The sequence below is a fragment of the Mauremys reevesii genome, linkage group 2 (assembly GCF_016161935.1).
Source record: "Mauremys reevesii isolate NIE-2019 linkage group 2, ASM1616193v1, whole genome shotgun sequence".
NCBI lineage: Eukaryota > Metazoa > Chordata > Testudines > Geoemydidae > Mauremys > Mauremys reevesii.
The window spans coordinates 266,240,445-266,263,989 of NC_052624.1; the positions used below are offsets into that span (position 1 = coordinate 266,240,445).

At 41.2% G+C, this 23,545-nt stretch overlaps 1 protein-coding gene across 1 annotated transcript in view; it reads left to right on the forward strand.

Moving 5' to 3' along the window:
• Positions 1 to 22,590, forward strand: part of FER1L6 (fer-1 like family member 6) — a 109,084-nt gene extending 86,494 nt beyond the window's left edge. Inside the window, exons 34-41 of the mRNA XM_039527810.1 lie at positions 808 to 968; positions 2,589 to 2,731; positions 7,573 to 7,661; positions 10,235 to 10,333; positions 12,811 to 13,052; positions 16,744 to 16,907; positions 17,832 to 17,932; positions 20,427 to 22,590. Coding sequence (XP_039383744.1) covers positions 808 to 968; positions 2,589 to 2,731; positions 7,573 to 7,661; positions 10,235 to 10,333; positions 12,811 to 13,052; positions 16,744 to 16,907; positions 17,832 to 17,932; positions 20,427 to 20,610 — 1,183 coding nt within the window. The 3' untranslated portion in view covers positions 20,611 to 22,590. The remainder of the gene's footprint in view (positions 1 to 807; positions 969 to 2,588; positions 2,732 to 7,572; positions 7,662 to 10,234; positions 10,334 to 12,810; positions 13,053 to 16,743; positions 16,908 to 17,831; positions 17,933 to 20,426) is intronic.
• The last annotated feature ends 955 nt before the right edge of the window (positions 22,591 to 23,545 follow it).

A 23,545-nucleotide genomic window follows, 5' to 3' on the forward strand; every position in this document is an offset into this window, starting at 1 on the left:
CATAACCTAAGGGCCACATGTGTTAAAAATAGCAGTGTAGACAGGGGGTAGAATGGGTGGCAGCTCCAGCTACCCAGAACTACCAGGGAGTCTGGGCAGGTTTGTACTCAGGCAGCTAGCTCGAGCTGCTGCCCATGCTACCCTCAGCTACACTGCTATTTTTAGTGAGCTACCTTGAGCAGAGCTAGTGTGTGTCTGTGTACTCGACCTGGGAAGCACATGGCCAGCTGCAGTGTAAACATACCCTTCGTGTCACTGAAAATTCGATTTTCCTCATAGGGCCAAATTCAGGGGGCTGGACTTGACGACTTCTCAATGTCCCTTTCAACCCTCTATTTCTATTACTCTAAAATTCCATGTCAAACTGCAGAAATCATCTGATGGCCTGATCCAATGCCCACTGAAGTCAGTGAAAAGACTTCCATTCACTTTAGTTAGTGTTGGACCAAGTCCTGAATGATCAAGGAGTAGCATTGGCCAGCCCTGCCCTGACTTCCTTGGCCAAACAGCTGGTGGCTGATGTGCTGTCAGACCTTGATGATGAGGGTATACAATGTGGGGAACGTTTGCTGGGAGGGCTCTAAGGGACTGAGAAAGGAGAAGCAGAGGACATGTCCAGCTCTGGCTTTGTTTCACTTGTGTAAAATTAATTCTGTTCACTTTCATCCAGTCAGGTTTAAGCTCCCTTACAGTAAATGCGTCTGCCAGGGCGTCTGACCGTTGGATTGGCGCTCCTGAATAATTACAGCCTTTAACCGAACAGAAAACCTTCTCCATTGCTCACTTTGCTTTGCCCCCTTATTGCAGAGAAGGGTACAATGCCTGGCGAGATGCAATTCAGCCGACTGAGATCCTCAACAAGCTATGCAAGGACAACAAACTGCCTGGGCCCTACAAGCGACCTGGGCAGATACAAGTAGGAACCAAAGTATTCACTGGGAAGACAATCTTTAATGAAGACGAGAATGGTAATTATGCCATTTATTGTTATTTAGTCCTATTACAGTAGCCCCTAGAGGTCCCACCTTTGATTGGGGTCTTGTTGTGTTAGGCACTGAGCAAGCAGATAGCAAGAGACAGTCTCTGCCCTGAGGAGTTCACCATCTAAATAGACAAGGCAGACAAAGAGCGGGAAGAGAAATAGGAGCACAGAGGTTAAGGGATTTGTATAAGGTCACACAGCTGGTCAATAGTCAATTCATGAACAGGTCCCAGGCCTCCTAATTCCCAGTCCAGTGCCTTATCCACTAGACCAGGCTGCCTCTCTTCATTGTTACGCTTCTTGTTTATTATTAACTGTTGTCACTATCATCATTAGTTCTGTGAGGGCATTGGTATAAATCCTACTCCCTGCAGTCCTATTGAGCCTGGGGAGCCATGAGTCTAGAGGTCTTTGCAGGGCGTTGTTGCTTCCACCCGGGGAAGAGTCAAGTTCCAAGAGGGGAAGAGGGGCAAAGCTACCGGGGGTTGGGTTTGTAGATGTGGGTGGTGAGGGGTGGGACAGAGTCACCAATGGCTAGGTTGTGTCTCTGAGGGAAGGAGATGGTAAGGGGCAGATGACATGTATTAGGATGGATGCTTTGATTGGGTAACCCAAAAGAGGGAAGCAGCACAAGGACTGTGCTTTCCCTCTTCGTCAGTGTCTAGTCTATTTTCAGTGTTTGATCTTCGTCTTAGCTCATATACCTTGCTCCCGTTTCCCATGGGCAAGCAGACCAGGGAAGACAGGGCTCGGCGTGCTTCAGTATAAGGATAGGGCCAAACTATGGCTGTTCTCCCGAGGATGCATTAGGCAGAAGAGTGCTAGACAAACAAATGGCTCCAAAGGGGCCTGGGCAGAGCAGGACTAGACCTGACTCTCTGCCTACCACCAGGTGTGTACTAGGAGAAGTGGTTGCTATAGTTGCTTCCCAGCATTCTTGCCCCAGTGCCAGTGGAGCCATTAAGCTTTTCAGAGGCACTGTATCACTGGGGTACTGCAGGTTAGCCCTCCCTTTCCCCTGCTTAGCACAACACTGCCCAGGACAAGGCATAATTTTATCCATGGATACCTTTGGCATCTTTCTGCTCCCTTCACACAGCACGTGAATTTGGCACTCAAGGGGGTCTTCCTTGCTGCCATCACAACGCAAAAATAAGACTAATGTACAATCCCTAGCACCTATTTACTGACACTTCCTGGCAGCTTGAGGAAATGCCAAATCCCCTGTTCTTTGATTGGCTGCAATTTTTTAAAGAAAAAGACTTAATTGTTTAGAAGAAGAAGAAACCAAGCTAGCAAATCTTTACCATCCTACTGTTAGATACAGCACTAAAATAGGCGCGTTTAATTTTGTCACAATTCGTGGTATTTTGTAATTAGGTTCCTTCTCAGCACTAAACTTTCAGTTACTCCTGTGGGTGCTCTTATTTAAAGGAATAAATGTGTTTTATTACATCTCTGTTCTTCCTTGGGATGCATTAAATGCTGCTCTAAACTCGAGCAGATTTTTAACACGTGTCTTTCACAACTGACAGGCCATATTAATCAGATGCTTAATATGCTAATTCTGCTCTGGTTGTTCTTTTTTTATTACTCTTTCCTATAGAAGAGCCTGTTGAATCCTATGAACAACTTGCCCTAAAGGTTTTACGTTCCTGGGATGAAATCCCAGGGGTTGGATGTAAGCTGGTTCCAGAACACATTGAGACCCGGCCTCTCTATCACAAGGATAAACCAGGCATGGAACAGGTAGATAAGCCTACGGTGAAAGCATGAAACATGGGAGAGGTTTTCCATTTCTCCTACCACTGTTGTTTCTGTTACTATCTCAGAGCTAAAAGGGAAATCTCACAAGTGCTCCCATTTCCATTATAGTTTGCACAAAATAATAAGTGCATAGCTCAAAATAAGTGCATAGCTCAAAATTGTCAATGTGCATATGTACAGTGAGGCACCTAAATTCATAATTAGGCACCTAAACAAGAGTGGTCTGATTTAACTGCAAATTTTCATACTTTCAGATTTTGGGGTTTCTTGTAAATTTAATGTTAACTCTGCATTTCATTGCATTTTAATGACTGTTGCTTTCCTTCTCCCACTATCTGCAAAGTTCTTGTAGGGGTGCTCTCAGCTTTAACTTCACCATACAATTTTGTTTTCAGGGAATCTAATCAAAAGTCCTTTTGCTTATATTTGAAAATTACTTAGGAATTTGGCTGCAGTTTAAGCCATACTGACTTCATGAAGACATATTGAAGCTAATGGAATTTCAGCATCTGCTAAAATGAATATATATAAGATAGGGCTGTCGATTAATCACAAAAAAAACAGAAGTACTTGTGGCACCTTAAAGGCTAACAAATTTATTTAAGCATGAGCTTTCGTGAGCTACAGCTCACTTCTTCAGATCACAGTAACTCACATGATTAAAAATATTAATCTAAATTTAAAAAAGTAATCACAATTAATCACAGTTTTAATCACACTGTTAAACAATAGAATACCAATTGAAATTTGTTAAATATTTTGGATGTTTTTCTACATTTTCATATATATTGTATTCTGTGTTGTAATTGAAATCAAAGTGTATATTATTTTTTATTACAAATATTTGCACTGTAAAAATAATAAACAAAAAATAGTATTTTTCAATTCATATCATTCAAGTACGGAAGTGCAATCTCTTTGTCGTGAAAGTGCACCTTACAACTGTTGATTTTTTTGTTACATAACTGCACTCAAACAAAACAATGTAAAACTTCAGAGCCTACAAGTCCACTCAGTCCTACTTCTTGTCCAGCCAATTGCTAAGACAAACAAGTTTGTTTACTTTTACAGGAGAAAATGCTGCCCTTTTCTTATTTACAATGTCACCAGAAAGTGAGAACAGGCATTTGCATGGCACTTTTGTAACTGGCATTGCAAGGTATTCACATGCCAGATATTCTAAACATTTGTATGTCCCTTCATGCTTTGGCCACAATTCCAAGGACATGCTTCCATGCTCATGACACTTGTTAAAAAAATAATATGTTAATTAAATTTGTGACTGAACTCCTTGGGGTGAATTGTATGTCTGTTTTACCCACATTCTGCCATATATTTCATGTTATAGAGGTCTTGGATGATGACCCAGCACATGTTGTTCATTTTAAGAACAATTTCACTGCAGATCTGACAAAACACCAAAAAGGTACCAATGTGAGATTTCTAAAGATAGCTACATCACTCGACCCAAGGTTTAAGAATCTGAAGTGCCTTCCAAAGTCTGAGAGGGACAAGGTATGGAGCATGCTTTCAGAAATCTTAAAAGAGCAACACTCCGATGCGGAAACTACAGTACCCAAACCACCAAAAAAGAAAATCAACCTTCTGCTGGTGGCATCTGACTCAGATAATGAAAATGAACATGTGTTGGTCCGCACTGCTTTGGACTGTTTTCGAGCAGAACCCGTCATCAGCATGGATGCATGTCCCCTGGAATGGTGGTTGAAGCATGAAGGGAATATGAATCTTTAGTGCATCTGGCATGTAAATATATTGTGACACTGGCTACAACAGTGCCATGACAATGCCTGTTCTCACTTTCAGGTGACATTGTAAACAAGAAGTGGGCAGCATTATCTCCTGCAAATGTAAACAAACTTGTTTGTCTGAGCAATTGGCTGAACAAGAAGTAGGACTGAAGGGACTTGCAGGGTCTAAAATTTTACATTGTTTTATTTTTGAATGCAGATTGTTTGTACATAATTCTACATTTGTAAGTTCAACTTTCCCAGATAAAGAAATTGCACTACAGTACTTGTATTGGGTGAATTGACAAATACTGTTTCTTTTGTTTTTTTACAGTACAAATACTTGTAATAAAAAATAAATATAAAGTGAGCACGGTACACTTTTTATTCTGTGTTGTAACTGAAATCAATATATTTGAAACTGTAGAAAATATCCAAAATTATTTAAATAAATGGTATTCTATTATTGTTTAACAATGTGATTAATCACAAATTATTTTTTTTAATCGCTTGACAGCCCTAATATAATATATATGCATGTATTTCACTGGGAAAATATAATTAACTATTCAGTATATGTTCTGATTCCTGTCCAGACCATCTATGGAGAGGAATCAGAATTTCTCAACAGATGTGTCTTGATAAGTATTATTGTTATAGTGTGAACAGCTAATGGTGATCCTTTTTTGTGCTTCAGCTTTGAGGGCTTAGAGTTTGCCCCCATTATTGTGCAGTTCTGATAATGTGTAGCACAATGATAGTGATGAAAATTCTAGATAGTCGCTGATTTGTTACAGGATGTTCTTATTTGTGATGGCCAAACTGAAAACAACTCAGAATCTGAGTTCAGTTCAATTAAGGATCCAAATAATTATCCAACCCTCCTGAGTTTCCAAAATTGGGGGAAGTCTCATAAGAATAGGCTTTTTGAAAGATTTCAATTGCTACCACCTCTGGCCTGAGTTGAAAATACCAGGGGGAGGGATAGCTCAGTGGTTTGAGCATTGGCCTGCTAAACCCAGGGTTGTGAGTTCAATCCTTGAGAGGGCCACTTAGGGATCTGGGGCAAAAATTGGTCCTGCTAGTGAAGGCAGGGGGCTGGACTCAATGACCTTTCAAGGTCTGTTCCAGGAGATTGGTGTATCTCCAATTATTACCTTTATTACCATGAGAAACACCTCTCTTCTTCTTAGAGTGCTTGTTCATGTTGATTCCAGTCACATGTGCATGTGCATGGTCATCAGAAACTTTTTCCCTTAGCAGTTCCCGTTGGGTCAGCTGTGGAGCCCCCTGGAGTGGCACCTTCATGGCACTCAATATATGACCCCGCTGACCCGACCCCCCTTCAGTTCCTTCTTACTGCCCGTGATGGCTGTTGGAACTGCGTTCACTTGCCTAACAAGGGCTTCCCTTAGTTGGTATACATAGTGGATATAGTGTTCAGATTAGGGTGCAGGGTCCTCCCCTATCCCTTACCTCCCCTCAGCTCCTGGGCGTGCTTCAGGGCCAAGGGTTTAAACCTTACAGGACCTGCGGGAAGCCCATGCCAATGGGCGACCCCCACAATGCATGTCTGGGAGAAGAGCACCAAACAGACAGATGCAAAATCTGCATGTCTTTCCACCCTACGATGAAGAAAGCCTCACACTGGTGCACGGGAGCAGAGGCTTCATTCACTGAATGTCCGGCGTGCACTAGCATTCTGCATCGAGCACACTAAGCCTTTCATGAAATCAAACCAACTATTCATGGCAGTAGCAGACCAGATGAAAGGGCTCCTGGTGTCTTCCTAATGCATTTCTTCCTGGATCACGGACTGCATCTGCACATGCTACGAGCTGGCTAAGGTACCAGCCCCGGATATTACAGCACACTCCACAAGGGTGCAAGCCTTGTCAGCTGCTTTCCTGGCCCAGATCCCCATTCAAGAGCTATGCCAAGCTGCAACCTGGTCATCAGTACATACGTTTACCACTCGCTGTGTTGTCACCCAGCATGCCAGAGATGATGCAGCATTTGGCAGAGCGGTGGTCCAATCAGAGATTCCTTAACTCTGACCCTACCTCTGGAGGAGAGCTTGGGAGTCATCTGATTGAAATCGACATGAACAAGCACTTGAAGAAGAAAAAAAAGGTTACTCACCTTCTCATAACTGTTGTTCTTCGAGATGTGTTGTTTGCATCCATTCCAATACCCACCCTCCTTCCCCTCTGTCGGAGTAGCCGGCAAGAAGGAACTGAAGTCATGTTGGGTCAGCAGGGTCATATATTGAGCACCATGAAGGCGCCACTCCAGGGGGCTCCACAGCTGACCCAACTGGAGCTGCTAAAGGAAAAACTTTCCAACAACTGTGCATGCAGCACACGTGCACCTGATTGGAATGGATGTGAACAATACATCTCAAAGAACAACAGTTACAAAAAGGCATTTCACCATGTCCTGTGCTGCTAGGAACCCAAGAGTGCAAAGCAAGTGAAAATGTTAAACTTCGGAACATATCAGAATCCTACAGCAGGATCAAGTTTGAGTTTGGCTATAGAAATAGAAACATGGTTCTGGTTTAGCTCTCAGATAAACATCTGGCCCCGTATAAACACATGTAATAAAATATAGAAATAGAAGTGAGGCAGTATCAGCAGGGAGGTTTCCGAACTGTCCACATGAGTTACAGGACAATCACAAGACTGGGGTTTGGAGCAACCCACTTCTATGGCAGGTTACAGCACACCGTGCAGGATGGGAGGCAGACAGCAGTGATGCACCAGGCCCCAACACAGATGAATAACTTTAGTGTAGGGAGGGGAAGTCCAAAGAACCAACCACAAAATCCTAAAATATAGGTGCTGCTCTGGGACCACTGGCTGAAATGTTGATTCTTGATGTGATCACATACCACTGATATAGATTCTGTATATGAAAAATACACAGAGCAGCCACAAACGCTGTAATGATCTGGTTGGTATTTCTAGAAGAAAATTTGCTCGTGAAGCCTTTTGAACTTAGCCCTAAATTTTAGTGCTATTTAAAATTCTCACTAAAGATGGGTGACAATATTGCTTATTTCTTTTCTTAAAGGGTCGTGTGCAGATGTGGGTGGACATGTTTCCTAAAGATATGCCTCCGCCGGGACCACCTGTTGATATTTCACCAAGGAAACCCAAAGGGTAATGCAGGGTGCATTTCTGTTGTGCTGTCAATGTACTAGCATCATCCTGCAAATACTGAATCTTTCAAAAGGGCTTGTCTACATGATCCCACCATGTGGAAGATCGGGGTGTGAGTTTACCCCCACACTGAAGTGTGTTGTAACTGCCTCATGTACACCCCGCTAGCATGAACTAAAAGGGATCTCATTGGTGTTAACATAGTCTCATTTCAAACAGGACTGCGTTAATGTGAACTAGGTACCCTTCGGTTCGTGCTAGCAGAGTCTGTATGCACAACACTTCAGCGCATGCTGCAGTTCACACCCCCGTAGGTCTGCACTGCGAGGCCATATAAATAAGACCCAATGTCTGGTAAGAAATGTAGTTGCAAAATATTATTTAAACTGAGAAACAATGCCATAGATTCATAGATTTTAAAGCCAGAAAGGACCATTATGATCATCTAGTCTGAGCTCCTGCATAATACATATAACCCACACACCTCTTGAGTGTGGTGTTTTGTCTGCTCTTGTGGCACCAAGACCACTTAGAGATTAATGAGTGCTACAGCCTTAGCTAAGGGCCATGTGGCTTTTAGCTCATACAGTCGCAGTTTATACACTAAGTTCCCTAGATCCCAGGTTCAATCTCACCCACCGATGACTGGGGCCTGTTGGTGTTACAACTCGGGGCTCGTCTCGGATTTCAACTGGGAAGTCTTTGAAGCTCAGGATGCACTTCCTCAGCTAGGGAAGTATGTAACTCGCATACCTCCTGGGTGTGGTGTTCTGTCCCTTCTAGTGGCACCAAGACCCACTTAGAGATTAATGAGTCTGCTACAGCCATAGCTAGGGCAATCTGGCTTTTAGCACATACAATAGAGGCTCATAGACTAAGCTCCAGAGGTCCCAGGGGTCTGTCAGTGTTACACACAGGACTTAGAACCTTACCGGTAATTTCTGCATCAACCCATAACTTCTGTTTGAGCGATAGCATATCTTTTATAAAAACATCCAATCTTGATTTAAAGACTTCATGTGATTCATTCAACAGTGGTAAAAAGACTAGAGTGCAAGGGGAAGCTGCAGTGAGTCTTAAAGTTATTATCCTGCCACTGAACTCTAACTCCAAAGTTATAATTTAGTCTCTATGTCACTTTAGCTCTCTCACATACATAAAGTACTTGGCTGTTGGTCAAGATCTTCCCTCCCATATTATTGTACCTGAGGGATTTTCACTACTTTGGGCAAGAATGAGGTCCAGAAGCACAAAAGGAGGCTGCAGAGAGAGATTTGTTTGGAATAGTAAGCGTCTCTGTAATTTCAGGCAGATATATATCCTACTCTGACATTGCACTAAACGAGTCAACCTAGTGGTTAGTGTCTGATAGATAATAAATGACAAATGACTAGGAGAATTCATGGCTCATCCCAAATGCACCTTAATTTTAATAAGGGCTTTGTCAGGTAATCTTTATGTCTGGAACACAGACGCAATGTGTGCATTATTTATGTTCAAAAAAGGACGATGCTATAAAAAATAACACTTTGCTCCTGTCTGTGCCGAAGTAAGGAAGGTCCATAATTTGACCAAAAAGGAGACTGTCTAACAAGTGCTTTCTTTATACAAGGATTTTATGTGAGGCTATTTATCAGCTGTGAATTTTTCAAACCAGAAAGATTTGCACCTAATAATATTTGCGAGAGCAAAATGTTGCTGCCATGCGGCACTCTAGAGAAACATAGACAAACGTTGTTGAAATGTTAATCATCAGAGGGGTTTAGATTTCTGCAAGAGACCTTGGCTTTGGAAGAAGCTATACGCCAATTAGCCTGAAGAAAGGTACACAAAAATAGTGCAAGACAAACAGGTAGGTATGCATGTTGCTAAGGCTTCCAACACCTACAAGCATACATGTGCATTCAAAGTGAAAAGAGCACAGTGGAGTTCATTCCCATTCCTGGATGCTGCTATAAAATGTCTCTCCTGGAGGTTACCTTTATCCATGCTCCCTAAAGGTGTTTCGGAACAGCATTTCCCCTCCTTTTTCATGTACTAGATTACACTCAATATCATATATTGTCAGCAACAAAATCTCTGAAGAGGAGACCCCCCCGCCCCCCGTCTGCCTAAATGGGTCTTGCCCTCATTGGCAAGTTACTCAGTATTTTGTGGATGCTCAGATGATGTTGTTCAGTCCAGTTTAGCCCTGTTTCATTGCAGTATTTTTGTGATCAGAATTAAAAAATAACATAGGCAAACAACCAGCGAGGAATTTTCCACTGTTCTGAGGCTGCTGGCAACACCTACTGTCACTCTGCATTCTCATGAGCTAAGAGAACAGCCCCTAACTCTATTATATCACAAGAGACTCCAATAGACATAAGGAGTCTGATTCTGATCCCATCCTTCAAGCCAGTTTTACATCAACATAACACACTTTATGTTAAGGAAATTGCTACTGATTCATACCAGTGTCTGATTAGACTCAGGCCCTATGTGTACTCAGGAAGGATGAAGAGAAATTAACTGGAAGGCCTTTTGCTACTGTGAATTGAAATATACAAAATGCTGGTTTCTTTCTTTTTCAGTTATGAATTGAGAGTAATCATCTGGAATACGGAAGATGTAATTTTAGAGGATGAGAATATCTTCACAGGACAAAAATCAAGTGACATCTATGTAAAAGGGTGCGTTCATCTGGATATCACTTTTTGCGTCTCTTCATTTATTCCTTGAGAGGACGATTAATATCTGATTCAAGCTATCCATTGACGACCAGAGTCACAAAGCTTATGGGGTTGTATTAACAAGGCTGTTCTCCTTGTGAGACATTTCTGGGATCTTGATAATTTGCTGTGACTGTGGGCCAAAAATAGCCAGCCATTCTGGAAACTAGTTAGTCCTCTTTCACCTTTAAATATAGACTCATTAAGCCTAATTCACTACTCACACCGAGTAAAATCAGGAGTAGCGCCATTCACTTGGTGTGAGTAGAGAATAAAGTCCAAAACTTTATGGGTTAAATGCAAATGCCTACAGCATTTGGAACTAGGGGTGCTGGGGGTGCTGCCGCACCCCGGTGCTTCAAGTGGTTTCCATCATATACAGGGTTTACAGTTTGCTTCAATGGCTCTCAGAACCCCCACTATAAAAATTGTTCCAGCACCCCTAGCTTATAGGGATACAGATTAGTGTTACATAATGGGTTGAGAGAAATTATAACCAGCTTAGTGAAGTTAGTAATAAAAAAATTGAGAAGTATCATTGGAGATTCCTGTGGGAAATCCATTCTAACCAGATATTTGTTGACTGGAGTATGTGTGTGAGTGAATTGCAGGGAAGAGTGTGTGTGAAGAATTTTTCATTAGCATTTTATAGCTTATCTTTCCTGTTGCTATTACACTGCTGCAAAATTACAAAATTACTCAGGATAGTTAAGTCCAAAGCAGACTGTGAGGAGTTACAAAGGGACTCACAAAACCGAGTGACCGGGCAACAAAATGGCAGATGAAATTCAGTATTGATAATGCAAAGTAATGCACATTGGAAAACATAATTCCAATTGTACAGACAAAATGGTGGGGTCTAAATTAGCTCTTGCCACTCAAGAAAGAGTCATTGTAGATAGTTCTCAGAAAACATCCACTTAGTGTGCAGCGGTTAACAGGATGTTAGGAACCATTAGTAAAGGGATAGATAATAAGACAATATATAATAATGCCACTATATAAACCAGTGGTACGCCCACACCTTGAATACTGCGTGCAGTTCTAGTTGATCCATCTCAAAAAAGATACATTAGATTTGGAAAAGGTACAGAGAAAGGCAACAGAAATGATTAGGGGTATGGAACAGCTTCTGTATGAGGAGAGATTAAAAAGCCTGGGACTTTTCAGCTTAGAAAAGAGATGACGAAGGGGGGGATGTGATAGAGGTTTATAAAATCATGAATGGTGTGGAGAAAGTGAATAGGGAAGTGTTATTTACTCCTTTACATAACATAAGAACCAGGGGTCACCCAATGAAATTAATAGGCAGCAGATTTAAAACAAACACAAGGAAGTACTTCTTCACGCAACGCAGAGTCAACCTGTAGAACTCATTGCCAGGAGATATTGTGAATGTCAAAGCTATAACTTGGTTCAAAAATAACTAGATAAGACAGGTCTATCAATGGCTATTAGTCAAGATGGTCAGGGATGCAACCCCATGCTCTGGGTGCCAGAAGCGGAGCTAGATGGGGGATGGATCACTCAAAAATTGCCTTGTTCTGTTTATTCCCTCTGGAACAGTTGGCATTGCTACTGTTGGAAGACAGGATACCAGGCTAGAGGGACCATTGATCTGACCCAGTATGACCATTCTTATGTCCTTAATGCCATCTTTGAGACTGTTCATTTTTTTGAATCACCTTTTTATAATATTGCCACTCATGAATATGGGTTAACTTTTTTTGGATGTGGTGCAAATTTTTAAATATTGATTAGAAATTATAGCCAATCATCTGCAGAACTAAAAACCAAGTAGATACATTCATAAATAACCTCCAAAAGATATGTATTTTTAGAGAAGCACAATACGAATTTTTTGTAATATTCCTTTGCACATGATACATTGTTTATGATGCATCAAAAAACCAGAACAAACCAGAAAAAAATTTGGCGAAACGAGTCAGCCATGCTTACACCTGACATCCTTCACGCTGGAGCACTTGCAGATACAAATAATTTTGGTTCTAACATCAAGCACCTAAATCAGCATGTGAGACTGTCAGGAAATCTACCAGCTAAGGCACAAAATCTACTCATATACCTTTTATCATGGTGATTGATAATGAAAACACTCATGTTAGTTTGCTTGCCCATAAAAATATTTTTAATGATTAGCCAGTGGTGAATGGGAAATTAGAATTGTGCAAATCTCTCCTAAATAGAACTCACATTATCCCTCTAAACTTTTGATAGTGATTTTCAGTCACTGGAAGCCTGAGCCACATTTGAATGGTGCTTTAGATATTAGCCACCCCCTATGCCTTCCAGTTGCTCTACTAACATTGATTATGAAAGAAAGGATTGATAACTAAAAATTATTGTAATTGAATTTGAATACCCACAATACAGCTTCCCTATTAACCTTACTGTATTCACCTGTGTGCATGCTATAGGTGGTTAAAGGGACTGGAAGATGACAAACAGGAGACAGATGTGCATTACAACTCCTTGACTGGAGAAGGGAACTTCAACTGGCGCTTTGTGTTTCCATTCCACTACCTCCCAGCTGAGAAACAAATGGTGGTCAGTAAGAAAGAAAATATATTTTCCTTGGAAAAGACAGAACGCAAAATGCCAGCAGTGCTGGTGCTCCAGGTTTGGGACTTTGAAAGACTTTCTTCTGATGATTTCTTGGGTAAGCAAACAGTGAAGCCAACTGAACTTCAGCTAAAATCTTCATAGACCTTTATTTTGTAAAAAAATGTTGAAGGGAGTATCTAAGGAACAATTATTGGTTGCCTTCCATGAATCCACTTAACGGCTAGAATGCCTAACATATATATGGTTTTGGCTACACAAATGGATGGGTCTCAGTGGCATATTTGTGGAGGCTGATTAAAAGTTGTCTCGCTCAACCCCCATGTTTAAATGATGGTCACATTTTTCTATAATGTCAGGCATTACTTAATATGGACCAAAGTCTAGAAATCGTCCATGAAAAGTGTATATTTAGGCCAATCGGTATCTCCCTGACAATGCAGGGTTTTAATCTTATTTGCCAGGAGTATGTTCTCAAGTGCTTTGTACGGTTGAGAATAAAATTGCTCTGGTGGCTGAGTTTCCACTACACCCATTCAAAGATTATTCCAGACTAACACAGGTCACTGTTAGGAAATATTCCCTGATATTCATCCCAAAGTATCTTTTACTCCAGTTCATTCCATTACTCCTTAAACCACCCAAAACAATTCCTCTCCATGCTTCAAATATTGTATTCCTCTCTCCTATGTCCTATAAATATCATTTAGACAAATATACTTTGTCTCCCTCCTCTCTCTTACTTATCTATATATCTCTGTCTCATCTACATATTTATATTGCTCTAGTTACTATAGTAGGTAGCCATCTAATACAGGAGCTTCAAACTTTTGCATGGTGTCAGTATAGTGCCAATCTATTAAAAAAGGGAATAAGGACAGCCCAGGAAATTACAGGCCAGGCAGTTTAACTTCAGTTCCTGGAAAGATAATGGAGCAAATAACCAAGCAATTAATTTGCAAACACCTAGATGATGATAAGGTGATAAGTAACAGTCAAAATGGATTTGTCAATAGCAAATAATGCCAAACCAACCTAATAGTTTTCTTTGACAGGGTAACAAGCTTTGTGAATGGGGGGAAGCAGTAGATGTGGTATATCTTGACTTTAGTAAGGCTTTTGATACTGTCTGGCATGACTTTCTCATAAACAAACTAGGGAAATATAGCGAAGATGAAGCTATTATAAGGTGGGTGCACAACTGGTTGAAAACTGTTCCCAGAGAGTAGTTATCAGTGGTTCACAAGCAAGCTGGAAGGGCATAATGAGTGGTGTCCTGCAGGGATCAGTTCTGGGTCAAGTTCTGTTCAATATCGTCATCAGTGTTTTAGATAATGGCATAGAAAGTACACTTATAAAGATTGTGGATGATACCAAGCTGGGAGGGATTGCAAGTGCTTTGGAGGATAGGAGTAAAATTCAAAATGATCTGGACAAACTGGAGAAATGGTCTGAAGTAAATAGGATAAAATTCAAAAAGGACAAATGCAAAGTAGTTCATTTAGGAAGCAACAATCAATTACACACACATAAAACGAGAAATGACTGCCTAGGAAAGAATATTGCCAAAAGGGATCTTGTGGACAAGCTAAATATAAGTCAACAGTGTAACACTGTTGTGAAAAAAGTGAACATCATTCAGGGTTGTATTAGCAGGAGTGTTGTAAGCAAGACATGAGAAATTATTCTTCCATTCTACTCTGCTCTGATAAGATCTCAGCTGGAATATTATGTTCAGTTCTGGGTGCCATATTTCAAGAAAGATGTGGACAAATACGTGAAAGTCCAGAGGAGAGCAACAAAAATGATTAAGGTCTAGAAAATATGACCTGTGAGGGAAGATTGAAAAAAATGGGTTTATTTAGTCTGGAGAACAGAAGACTGAGGGAGGCTATGATAACAGTTTTGAAGTACATAAAACACCCGTCAGGGATGGTCTAGACAATACCTAGTCCTACCATGAATGCAGGGGAATGGACTAGATGACCTCTCAAGGTCCCCTATTGTCTTATAATTCTATGATTCTGTGAAAAGCCTGTTACAAGGAGGAGGGTGAAAATTGCAGTAAGGGAGGTTTAGGTTGAACTTTAGGAAAACCTTCCTATCTGTCAGGGTGGAAGCACTGGAATAAATTGCCTAGGGAGGTTGTGAAATCTCCATTTTTGGAGCTTTTAAAGAAGTGGTTAGACAAACACCTTTCAGGAATGGTCTAGTTATTACGTAGTCCTGCCTTGAGTGCAGGGAACTGAACTAGATGACCTGTTGAGGTCCCTTCCAGTCCTACACTTCCATGATTCTATGGTTCTGCTCCAGCCTCAGGAGATTAGGTTGTAGATTCATGGGGTTTTGGTTTGGTGGATGTGTGTGAGAGAGATGATGCTTAGGAAGGGCTAGTGCAAGCTGGTCTGTGTTGCACTGTGTTCTAAAGATAGCAAGGCATTCTTCTTGTATTATTGCTTTTTGCTTTTTTTTTTTTGGTGCCTAAAATGTGGTACTTCAAATAAATAAAGACCTGAGGTGGAATCCTAGCCTCATTGAAATCAATGACAAAACTCTCATTCACTTCATTAGGGATAGGATTTCACCTCCAGTCCCTGCCATGAAGAGCTTTCAATTTAAATGTGACATGATGCACATGAAAGGGACTGAACTGGGCAGAAAAAAAAGAGGGATGGAGAAAGTAAAGGGTGTATTGGAAGCTTTCTAGCTCCATGAGTCAATGGGAAGTGGATCATCCCCATCAGTCCTGCTGGGAAGATGGGAGGACCATGCACATTTAGTCCTTTTAATCTCCCCTTGTAAATCATTTTCTTCACTCCCTTAACCATTTTTATTTCTCTTCCATGAATTCCTTTTGATGAGTCAACATCTTTCTGGTATTGAGATGCCCTGAACTGCATGAGTATTGCACACCATCTGCGTTAGACTGCTTGGCTTTCCACCTCAAACTTATGCACTAGGACAGCTTTCTCTAGCCGTGGTGGCCACGGTTTTCAAAAACTTGATTTCATATGCCTCCATTTCTGAATGTCCAACTTGTGACACTAAAAGAGGCCTAATTTTCAGAACATGCTGAGACCCTTATTTCAGAGAATCAGGGCTTTTTAAAGTGTCTCAAGTCAGGCACCCAAAAAACTGATACACCCCAGATGATTAATCACTTTTGAAAATCTTGACCAGTCTTGCTGGATCCTTAGAGGGGGTTGTTATCCTGCTCTCTCTGGGAACTCCCTTAGAAACTCATGTTTGCTGTCTTCCTGTTCACTGCTCCATTCATACTGATTTTATAACATACACAGATTGAAACAAAAATAAAATCTAGACAAATCAGTAACAAATGTTCTACATCACCTTTCTTTGCCTGTCTTAATAAGGGAGTTAAAAATCCTCATTTATTATGGCAGATTGATCTGTCCAACTTCTGATGATGTTTTTCAAAAGCCTTGGTGTATCCCTCAGAGTTCACACTGTTGCTTTGCCAGTATCTTTGAGAACTACTGCTCAGATCCTTGGAAGAGGTATTGGGGTATTTGCTGAGTAACAGTTTGGATAGCAACTCACTAGGTGTATTTAAATAAGAGCCATGTGTTTAGTCGCAAAGCGAACCATTAGGCACTCAGATACTACAGACATGGGGGCCATACATGCAGATGATATTTAGCTACAAATAGGATCTCAGAGTAGTTTACTGTTGTGTCCAAGCTTGCCTATGCATGAATTAATTTGTTGTTCTTTGATTGTGTTTACATCTGAAATGTCTAAGTAAGATTTGGTATATTTTTCTCCAGGCTCCCTTGAAATGAAACTGAATGAATTTCCTCGAGCAGCCAAGTCTGCCAAGAGTTGTGACATAGGCATGGTAATAGCAACAAGTAAAGAAAACAAGATATCCATATTTCAGCAAAAGCGTGTCAGAGGATGGTGGCCTTTCATCAAAGCTGGGGAGCTCACTGTAAGCAGATCACTAATGACTAAGATGAGCAATCTAAGATTACTAGAAGTGCCACTCTCATGTACAGATACTCTGATGATAGGCACCTTACAAAGAGACAGAAAAGTACTAATCTCACAGAGATCAGCTGAGCAGTAATATTATATATTGTAACTTCCATGTAGGACAACCTAACTTTACATGACTGAAGCTGTGGCTGTTATTAAAAAGAACACTAATAATTCAAGTGACATAACTTCATGAGAACAGGGCTGCCCGGGAGAGAGGGGCAAGTGGGGCAATTTGCCCCAGGCCCCACAGGGGCCCCACGAGCCCTGGCCAAGAATCCCTTCCCTGGCTACTCACCCGGCAGCGGTCCGGGTCTTCGGCGGCACTTCGGCGGCGGGCCCTTCACTCGCTCCGGGTCTTCGGTGGCACTTTGGTGGCGGGTCCTTCAGTGTTGCCAAAGACACGGAGCGAGTGAAGGACCCACCGCCGCAGACTCGGAGCGTCGGCCGGTGAGTACAAGTGCCGCAGTGGGTGGCGCCTTTTTTTTATGTCCACTCACCTGCTTTGCCCCAGGCCCCCTGAATCCTCTGGGCGGCCCTGCATGAAAAGGTCCAATAGACATGATTTTTATCAGTATTAACGTTTAGGGGGTGGGGGTGACCCTTATCAAATTACATTGTTATAGGCTCTTCATAATAACTAAGGAAGGTAAATTAAGAATTGCTTCTCAGGGTTTGTGGTTGTCAATTCTTGAATGTAACTAGCACACTATTAATGAATATAGTTATTTATGATTCAGTCAACTAACCTAAAACTAGGCCTATCTATTTTTGTGAATGTCTCCTGGGTGCTAACTGGTTAATGGGTGGTTATTGTTTAATAACTCTGGATTAAATATCTGAACAGATATTGATCAACATTTACTCTCTGATGTAGGGCAAAGTGGAAGCTGAATTCCATTTAGTCACTGCAGAGGAAGCTGAGAAGAGTCCGGTAGGGAAAGCTCGGAAGGAACCTGAGCCTTTGGAGAAACCCAAGTGAGTAGGAGCATATTCACTAAGTGGGATAAGGAAGCTGGTATAGTGGTTAGAGCAAGGAATTTAGCAGGAGTGCTCTTTGTGTCTGCTTCTGTCTCTGGTACTGTCTTTTTATGTAACTCCAGCAGAATCTCAGATATAAAATCCCAGATATAAAAATGTGGAGCAATGATATTTACCTAGAGTATCTGACAGGAATATTGTTGGGCTTAAATAATTAATATTTGCTAGTGCTTCACAATTGTTATGTTAATCAATATCTGCTATGCCTGTCATTGCTAACCTATACATCTAGGGGGTTGCTTCTCAATATTAGATGTGAGGGATTATTTGTCCATACATGAAGGAATCCACAAATCTGATTTGTGTGTGTATGTCTGGTATCTGTATGCATAAATTAGACACATGCCAATGACTGTGCACACTTGACTTTAGAAATCTGGCCATATGGGAATGGTACAATTTTATCACATCTGTATTCACTTATTGAATTTCACAGCCAAAGAATGAGGCTACCTATTTTTCAACATACGACTGTGTAAGGTTTTTTTAAAGTCCTTTCACAAAGCAAAAGGTCCAGAATGAATGTTTTATCTAACCAAATTCCACCAGTTGAGGTTTTTGTATCAGAAAAACATTCATGTAATCAGTTTAGGTTTATGCAGTTAATTCTGTTACAGCGATGAGCTATGGAAAGACAAGGAATGTGAAATGAGATTCCCTACTACAAAAGATTTTTAAAATCTTATTCCAAGTGGTAATTTTAATCAGTGAAGAATTTCACTCTCTCCATCAAAAAGATGTTAAACTGAGCTTCCAGATTTTCTGATCTTCTAGCAGGATGGCATTTGTGGGTGACCATGAGATTATTTACAAGACTTCAACAGCTTTATGAAAAAATATGCAGACAACACTCATTACAATATAACATTTTAATTGTATTTCCCTTATTGTAACATCTCCACAACCTTGGGATATACTTGGTATAGGATCAATAAGCAATATCTCAAAAGAACATAGTCTGTTACCTCGAATTATGCCAAACAGTATTTTGCTCTCTGAATAGTCCCATTATACACAACTGACAGACACTGGCCCAGTTCATTCCTGAGGTAACTCAGAGAGGCACAATGTCTTTCAGAGCTCCCTGGCGTGCGGTGGGGAGATGCCTCCTACACTGTCTCTTGGTTGCGTGTGACTTGCACTTTTCTCTGCAGTCAGTCAGCTTTGCTGGCCAGCATGAAGAGGATCAGGGCCATGGTCCTTCCTCTTTTGATAAGTGTGCTCTAGTGGTGGGGCAGGAAGAAGCATCCCTGCACTCAGAAGAATTTTGGATTGCAGCTCTGGTTGCCCCCTCCATAGTGGAAAGGTTCCTTGTACCTTTCCCACCTCTGTACACCTTTGCGAAAAACAACCACAATCTGGCCTTTGGGGTTTGGTGGCCAGAGATTCCCAAATAATGTTTGGTCAAGACCCAGATTTTAAAACTGCATGTGAATGGATTGCATTCTGCGGCTTCCCAGCACTCTGCCAGGACTGACTCATATGTGCCATTCGTGTTTGAAAAGTTTAGCAATGTGACTATAACCAGGAAAGCAAATTATTTGTAGTGGCTACTCACTAGGATTCTCATTCTAAAGCAACTGATGTCAATGGGAGTCTTTCCACTGGGCTTTGGGTCAGGCCCAAGAATCACAGGACCTCTAAACTTCACATTTAAAGCTTGCTGTAGGTTAATATGTAAATTAGGACCCCCCAAGATTTGTCTTAATTTACATAGTTCTGAAATGCAAAATATACAGTTCATTCTTCACAGTGGCATGTGGGGTGTGTGTTATGAGATGTGGAGGTTAAAAACAGAAGAATGGCCATACTTGGTCAGACCAATGATCCATCAACCCCAGTATTCTGTCTTCCCACAGAGACCAGTGCCAGATGCTTTAGAGGGAATAAACAGAACAGGGCAATCATTGAGTGATCCATCCCCTGTTGCCCATCCCAACTTCTGGCAGTCAGAGGTCTAAGGACACCCAGAGCATGGGCTTGCGTCTCTGACCATTTTGGCTAATAGCCATTGACAGACCTATCCTCCATGAACTTATCTTATTCCTTTTTAAACCCTGTTATACTTTTGGCCTTTACACCATCCCCTGGCAACAAGTTCCACAGGTTGTCTGTGTGTTATGTGAAGAAAAACCTTCTGCCTGTTAATTTCATTGAGTGACTCCTGGTTCTTGTGTTATGTCAAGAGGTAAATAATGCATCCTCCTATTCACTTTCTCTGCACCATTCATGATGGACTGTTGAGTGATCCAAAGGTGCTTAGCACTTTCAGAAGTGCTCTGAGTATTAAGAACTTTTAGTGGATTCCAAGGTCTTAAAAGGTCCTTTTGTAAGTGATATTTTTTACACAGCATGAGTTTTGTAATGTAATATCTTTTGGAAATGTCTAGATCTTGCCTTACCAATCTTTTCTCTCTTTTCTTCCCTTCAGCCGCCCAGACACTTCCTTCTCCTGGTTTGTAAATCCTTTCAAGTGTTTGTATCACCTCATCTGGAGAAATTACAAGAAGTACATCATCATTGCGCTGATTCTGATTATTCTGATGATCTTCTTGGTGCTTTTCATTTACACTTTGCCTGGTGCAATCAGTCGTAAGATTGTTGTAGGATCTTAGACAATTACACCTCTCCTTGTAGCTAATCATACACAAGTACTGCAGTTAAAAATAAAAATTTGACTTCACAATTAATGAACCTGAAACATATTCTGCCAATTATAAAAATAGACATAACCATTCATTCCAGGAAAATGAAACTGACTCAAAATATTTTAACACTCTACTCCTTTGGCTGCTTATTCAGAAGCAACCATGATGTGCATTATCATTAAGGAACTGCCAGAACTTTATTAAATATTTTAAAGTTTGATTCTGTGTCCGTTATTAAATGTGAAAATACATTCTTTGATATTGCACAAAAACTGTGTTATAAATAGTAAATATTAATTAATATTATATCTAAATTACCAAATATTGAGAGAGAAATGTTATCCATAAACATGAGAACTAGGAAGTACGCCCTGCGTGTTCTTTGCATAATGTTGTAACTGATGATTTTAATGTTTTTTCATGATTGTATATTGATGTACATGATTTTTTAAAGATAGTTTGTTCATGCAGATCAAAGGTGAAATTCTCTCCTTTGTTGTCATATACACATTTTTAAGTATCTAAAATAATTGTATTATGCTCCAAAAATCTCAAGATATTGCCCTCACGTAAATAACCAAAGCGGGAGAGAGGAATGAGGAGGTATAGGAAAAGGAGAAAAAAAATCTATTTTCAGATGTGGTTTGAAAACTGATGGAGAGTTAGTGAAGGAGAGAGATGCAGGAAAGAGTGTCCACTAGAGAGAAAGGGCTCTTGCATAAGTAGTGGGAACATTGTATTGAGAAGAGGATTTGCTCTATCTGCCAGATGAACAGAGAGAATGAGAAAGGAAACAAAGAGAAGGTGCAGGCTGGGGGATTTAAAAAACAAGGGGTAAAATCCTGGCCGCACTGAAGTCCCAGTCCAAAACACAGAACATTTAATACATTTTCATACAGGAGGTCAGACTAGAATGGTCTAATGTTCCCTTCTTGCCTTTAATCCATGAATATAAATAATTAACAGCCATAAAAATCCCCATGGGCTGATAGTTGGTTAGGCAGACATGTAGTAGATCTGACCTTGCAGATAATTCATTCCACCATTCTAAAGCCGCAGGAGTAAGAATTAGAATGTAAGCTCTCTGGTTAAGGGACTAGCTATTCCTGTGCGTTCAGGAAAGCACCTAGCATGTTTTTGGACACTTTAACATAGTAATACAAATGAATCATCTGGATGCAGTGTTGCCACACAGTTGAGATTGAATGGGCAAAGAGCCTGAAATGTGCTCTCCTCTCTTTAATGTAAGTTGATCCTTTTATGTGAGGATATGAAGCACATTAACAAGACAGTGTGGGGAAAGCTTGCATTGTCACTGCTGGTGCTTGGCCTGTTCTGTGGCCCTACAGAGGACGTTGGTTCTCTGGGGCTGTCCGTCTGGCAGGCACTGAAGTCATTTTAAAAAATGAAGATAAATCAAACTTCCAAATAGCAAACGTTTTGCGTGTAAAAGGGATTAAACTCCATGAACATGATGACAACAAGATTTAGTATTTCTTGTGGCTTTCACATTCTAAGTATGTTGTAAACATTAACAAAATAACTTTAAGTGTGTGAGCAGGACTGTTAAAATTAAACGTGTGCTTAGGTGCTCTGCTGGACTGGGGCCTTCACGTGGTGTATTTTACCTTTGTGTTTTTAATATGACAAAGAAATAGATGGAGTTTGCGTTAGTTAGTCATTAACAGGATAAGGAAGTGATGCTGCCAGGTGCTGCACACCCTCAGTATCCACTGACCACAATGGGAGTTGAGGACATTCTGCATTGTGTTTAAAAGGCCCTAACCCAGTATGGTGCATGCTTGCCTGGCATTTTTAATGTATTCCTCTGACGCTGCTAGTTTTTATTTTACTGTGTACTTAACTCTGTATTACACTGATGGGCAAATCCTGTTTCTCCTAATAAGCCTTGCTGTGTCTATGAACCTTTGAATTATGATGATTTAACTGAGCTAATTTTGTTATGCATAAATAAAATTATTTTAATAAAAAAGCTCAGATGAACAGTTTCTACTGTCTTATAATAGTCTGGAAGGCAACACGCTGATTCTTTAAGCAGAACCTTCTGTTTAAGTATCGGACAATAGGTCTGATCCTTCAAGGTGCTAAGTGCTCACCTCCCTTGATTTTAAGACTAGAGTATGATTTTGATTATGTGCCGACACGGGGGAGTAAGAATTCTTCTGGCACCCATGTACTGGCTACCAGGCCTTGGGTCTAGGTATATAGCAATGAGCAGGTGCTATGTGTCTGCTTTTTAGGGTGACCAGATGTCACCCTAGGGACAGTCCTGATACTTGGGGCTTTTTCTTATATAGGTCCCTATTATCCCTCCATCCCGTCCCGATTTTTCACACTTGCTATCAGGTCACCCTACTGCTTTTTCCTTCCTGGTGGAGGTGGGCAGGAAGGAGCAAGAGGTGGACAGACTCTTGACTGGCTGAAGCCTGTTCCTGCAGCATTGAAATCAACAAGAGGTTTGCCATTGACTTCAGTGGGCACAGGACCAACCCCTTGTTGGTCAGAGCAGCTGAGCTGGCACAGAGGTGTTGTAACTAGCTGCTGGTATAGGCCAGCAGCAAGTTTCTAGCCAGTTGACAGAGCAAGGAAGAAGCAGGAACAGAATTGTGACTCAGAGAGGTGTCTGAGTCACAGTGTGTCAGGCACTGGTCCCCAGGAGTCAGGCCTAGAGGTTGGAGCAGAGGTTGGCACCCGATGTAGGGTCGGGACCAGGCCCAGGGACAGGTCAGGGTTAGAACTGAGATCAGAGCCAAATCAGTACTGTAGCTGGAGTCCAGATACAAGGCAAAAGTCAAAGCCGAGTGATCAGCGTCCGAGGGTCCCAAGAGTGGGGGTCAGAAGGCAGAGGCAGGACTGGAGCAGATCAGCAACAGGGCTGGAA